Here is a 5,131-nt window from a genome sequence, read left to right on the forward strand (position 1 = left end):
TTATGTACATATATACATAGATTTGTATATGCGTCTATGTATATATAGTTGTCGTATGTGTATAGTTGTTTTTTCCACCCAATAGAATATAAGCCTCTTGAGAACAGGGACTGTTTCATTTTTTACTTTAATCCCTAAGCCTAGCATAGATCCTAGTAGATAAAAGACACTTAAAGAAGGGATTATTGATTCATTTTGATTAAGACATCCCCTAGGAGAGTGAATTATATGGGATGAACATTCTGAGGTAGTGTTGCCCCCACATCCTTCTCTCCACCACTTCAAAGGTAGTGTGATTCTGGCCCAACTGTGGCCTGTCCCTAGAACAAAAACATATTCTGGAGCAAGCCTACCATTGTTGGATAGAAGAGGATCCCAGTAGCATCCTTGACATTGACTTCCGAAATCCTCCTCTTGAATGTAAAAGTTGGGGATGATGGTGAGAAGGATATGTCAATGCTGAGGAAAAATCAAGCCCAGGTGGGATGTTCTTATACTTTTCCAAACTGGGGAGGGGGAACATCACCACTTCCAGACCTACTACCAGATTTATAACCCAATTGGATCATCCTCCATGGGTTGGGTTAAGGGTACAGGATGACAGGATGACTTTTTTGGGACATTTATGTATCTGCATCCTTTATCTGTCATCTGTACCATGACATGTGCAAGGTGAGGGGGTGGAGCTCTGTGTCGTAAGAGCACCTGGCATGAAGCTTCAGGAAAAGACATTAGGCTGTCCACACCTTATAATGACTGCTAGCGTGTCTACCTGCTCAATCTGTCCAGCATCAGCCTCAATAAGACACAGGTGAGCTTCTTTCTCTCCTGTCTTATCTTGGAAGCTTCACAGTGTCTTGGGTGGAAGTGCCAGTCAAACACCAACCATGAGGATCCATTACCTGCTCTTTTTCCTTTTCTTCTTGTTCCTGCTGCCTATTCCAGGTAAGAGGGGGCAAGGGATGTGGGCCTGGAGAATAGGTGGCCAAAGAGAAAAAAGAGCATACCCCATCATGAAATCAGGATCTACATCTGGCTCTCTCAAGAGTATTAACTCTAGTGGCTTCTCTGAATGGCAGATAGGAGGTTGGGAAGAAAGAAAGGAATATAACAGCAGGGATTGGTTTACAAACATTTTCAGTCCACTGACCACTAGGATAGGAAAAAAGAGTTCTTCTGACTTAATGGGAAAATCAGTGTTCTCTGAGTAAGATATTAACATGGGGCTCCCTGAGTTTGTTTGTTTTTAGTGAAATATCAACAGGTAATGATAACTTGTCAGAAAGAACAATACAGGTATTCTCATTTTTTAAGGCTACAGTAAGAACTTATATTTTCCTAGAAGCTGTGGAGAAAATGAAAAGCCCTTGGGGACCAAATACAGCCCTGGCCTTCATGCGCAGAGGGCTACCCACATGTTTTGTACCAATGAATAGCCCTTTCCAGTGCCATACTTATTTTGTGCCTGAGCTGTTGGCCAGGAAAAAAAAAAAGACTGACTTTTAATACCTTTGTATATCTTTTGTGACAAAGTGGTTAGAGCATTGGACTTGGAGTCAAGAAAGTCTGAGTTCAGATCCAGCCTCAGACACTTACTAGCTGTGTGAACATGAATACGTCACTTAACCTCTGCCTCAGTTTCCTCATCTACAAAATGGGATAATAATCGCACCTACTTCCCAGGGTTGTTTTGAGGAGCAAATGGGATAACAATTGTAAAGTGCTTAGCACAGTGCCCGGCACATAGTAAGTGCTATATAAATATTGGCTATTATTATTTTGCACTTCATCCTATTATTATAAGAGAAAGAAAGAGAAAAAGAATAAGAGACAGCGGGAATGTGTGCACCAGAGTAGGCACTGGTGCAATTCAAATGCTTTTCAGTCATGTTTCCTTTTAATGCACACACTATATACATTATGGCTTGTGGCTTAAATTATTTTAAAATTCAAGCATCATTTTGAGGAGAGGGGTCCAGATCTGTAATATTATTGGTTTGGGGAATTTCTGATTTGGAAATTGCCTCCTGTAATGCAGAAACAGCCTGAGGGCAGTGGGGTGCTGTGAAACTCAAATACAAATGTTGGGGTAGAGGAGTGTGAGAAGATCTCTACAAGGCCACATATTGACTTAGTTTTAAAGTGTAATATTATCTATGTTTTATTGTATTTTTATTTATTTTGTTAAATATTGTATATTTATTTATTTTGTTAAATATTTCCTAATTATATTTTAATCTGGTTCAGGCAACACTGGTGGGTGTTATGGGGTTGCATGAGGTCAGTAGGCTGTGTGATTGACACCTCTGAGCTACGTGGATTGAGCACTGGACCATGAAATCCTGGTTCAAATCCCAACTCTGATTCTTACTAGCTCTGTAACCCCAAGCAAAGCACTTAATCTCTCTAGGCCTCTGTTTCCTTATTTCTAAAATAAGGAGGTTGGATTTGGTGACCTCTAAGATCCATTCCAATTCTAACGCTCTATAGTGTATAGTCTTACTAAGTAGTTATGTGTATTTCCCATGTTCATATAGCTGGCATTCAATTCATCATGTATTGAGTGCTTTCTAGTACAAGTCACTGTCCTCAGAGCTGGGGATGTAGAAATAAAATAGTTCTTGCCCTCAAGAAACTGAAGTATGAGAGATTATGTGTATATAATAGAGACAGGACTGGAGCTCATATATCTTTCAGTCCAAAGCTAGCCTTCTATACAATACCTTATGTTGTTTTTTCAACTGATCAATTAGCCTCATAATATTCTCCATGTTCTATATTCCACCTTTAACTGAGAAGGCATTTTAATTAACCATTTGGATTGAAAAAAGTTTAAAAATGTGACTGGAAAATTTTTTTCTTTCTGTTGGTTCTGAATCTATTTACTACATGGTACCACTTTCTCAGGACTTCAAATCAAAAAGATGTGGATTTTAGTTCTGACTTAGATATTTACCAATTGTGTGATATCTAGGCAAGTCATTTAGCCTCTTCAACTTCAGTTTCCTCATATCTAAAAAATGAGGATAAAAATAGCACTCACCTTCTGGAGGTTTTATGAAGATTATATATAAAGCACTTTGCTAACCATAAAGTATGTGTTAAAGTTAGCTGCTGTTATTATTTTTCACATGCAGAATTGGTGGCTCTCATATTAATAGATTTGATTTGTTTTTCCACTAGTTACAGTTGAATGGACCAATTTGAATGAAGACATTCACAGTCTTGTCCCCGAAGTGACCATGAAGCCATGGACTGGCTTGCACCCATAGGATTAGCATGTTTTGACTGTTTTACAAGACTAAATTGTTTACTTTAGAGACACAGTAGAATCAGTTGCATGGTCAGAAAGTTAGATAAATTGTAACATACCCCCTTGATGACAAAGCCACAGCCTCAGGCATAAAGAACAGGCCTGTCAATTCATTATATTGGTATAGGGAACTCATCAGGGAGTCTTTAAAAGTGTTGCCAAAGCAGAGTCAGTGTCAAAGTGGCCCCAAAGGTGCTTTAAAAATCTTGAGTGGGGGAACCAGATTAAAATGTCATTGAGAAGTGTTTAACAAAATAAATAAAAATATAGTACAATATAGATACTGCTAATTTGAGGTTTTCTCAGTCAATATGCTACTTGGTCAAGGTACTATTGGAATTTGACACTCCTGGTTTAGAGAGCTGAGAGGCTGATTGTCTTGTCCAGGGTCACAGAGCCTGTATGTGTTTTGGGCTGGAGCTGAATATAGTTCTTCCTGGCTTTGAAGCAGCTCTCTGTCTGCTATATCATAGCCCGGGAATTTAAAAAAGAAAAACCATCCTTTAGTTTTTTTTTTTTTTAAATAAGAAGATGCTGATGAAAAAGCTTGTGTTGTTAGGTCATTGATAATAACAGATAGCATCTATACAGAGCTTTAAGATTTGCAAAGTGATAAGTATGTATATATATATATGTACATGTGTATACACATATAGAATATATGTATATCTCCTAACAGCAACTCTGAATTAAGAGCTGTTTTAATTTTACAGATGAAGAAATTGAAGCTCACAGAGGTCGACCATTTGTGTTTAGATGAGAGTGGATCATTCATTAGAATACAAATTCCTTATAGACAGGGACTGTTTGCCATTGAATCCTTAGCATCTAGCAGAAGGTTACATGGTTTTTGGATTGGATTGCATTAAATCAGCCAAAGTGAATTTAAAATTTTTGAGGATATTATTTAACTAACAATCCCCTAGAACTACAACTCTTACATGGCATGACATTATACCTGTAACAATTGTAGTGTCTGTGATGTCAAGTTGGCATTATTTTTGTTCAGGTTTCTGGAAAAACACCTTGGAGTGTAATTTTAGTTTAGTATTTTTACTATTAGTTAGCACTTTATATGGTGCTTATTATGTGCTGGGCACTATGCTAAGTGATTTATAAATATCTCATCTTGTACTCACAACAGCCCTAGGAGATAGGGGCTTTTATTATCATCATTTTACAGTTGAGGAAACTGAGGCTAACAGGGGTTAAGTGATTTGTCTGAGGTCGTACAGATAATGAGTGTCTGAGGCTAGATTTGAAGTCAGGTCTTCTTGACTCCAGGCCCAGAATTCTATCCACTACGCCACCTAGCTGTCTCAATTCCTGCCCCCTTACACAGTTTAACAATCTCCTCTCCTTCTAGGTGAAAGTGGGTTGCTGTCACGAATAAGCAGCCTGATCTGCAAAGTGAGGAAGGGCAAATGCAGAACTATTGCATGTACCAGCAAAGAAGAAAAGATTGGGACCTGTTCCCTCGGCCGCCGAAAATGCTGCCGCAAGAAGAAATGAGGGACTAGACAGAGCTTCAAGGCGCAAGACTCTTCAGCAAAAAAAGTTGTCAAGAGAAATTTGTGCAATTTAAATTCATTTGCATAATTTTATTTAAGAAGGAAAAGTCTTGAACTACTGTGACCAAGGTTTGCTCTTTCCCACAGAGATACCATATTTGAATTGAATTGAAACCCCTTTCTTGGTAACTCAATCACATCCTACTTTATACAATATTTGTTGATATGCCATATTTAGACTATGAATTCCTTGAAGGCAGGTTTTCTGTATTTTTCATCTTTGTATATGGGCATCCTGTGCAGAGCA

The 5,131-nt window shown here is 38.3% G+C and overlaps 1 protein-coding gene across 1 annotated transcript; it reads left to right on the forward strand.

Annotated features, from left to right (window-relative positions):
- The first annotated feature begins 887 nt into the window (after positions 1-887).
- LOC110207513 (beta-defensin 103A-like) lies at positions 888-4,825 on the forward strand. The gene is made up of 2 exons (XM_020985205.1): positions 888-945; positions 4,680-4,825. Exons 1-2 carry the CDS (start codon positions 888-890, stop codon positions 4,823-4,825), a joined length of 204 nt encoding a protein of 67 aa, XP_020840864.1.
- Positions 4,826-5,131: the final 306 nt, after the last annotated feature.

This window comes from Phascolarctos cinereus, unplaced genomic scaffold (assembly GCF_003287225.1).
Source record: "Phascolarctos cinereus isolate Bilbo 61053 unplaced genomic scaffold, phaCin_HiC Scaffold_2;HRSCAF=192, whole genome shotgun sequence".
NCBI classification, from domain to species: domain Eukaryota; kingdom Metazoa; phylum Chordata; class Mammalia; order Diprotodontia; family Phascolarctidae; genus Phascolarctos; species Phascolarctos cinereus.

Bases quoted from the DNA above. Each gene is read 5' to 3' on its own strand.
- LOC110207513 (XM_020985205.1), top strand. From the start codon at position 888: ATGAGGATCCATTACCTGCTCTTTTTCCTTTTCTTCTTGTTCCTGCTG. The intron at 946-4,679 runs GTAAGAGGGGGC...CTCTCCTTCTAG, and splicing joins GTTCCTGCTGCCTATTCCAG to GTGAAAGTGGGTTGCTGTCA.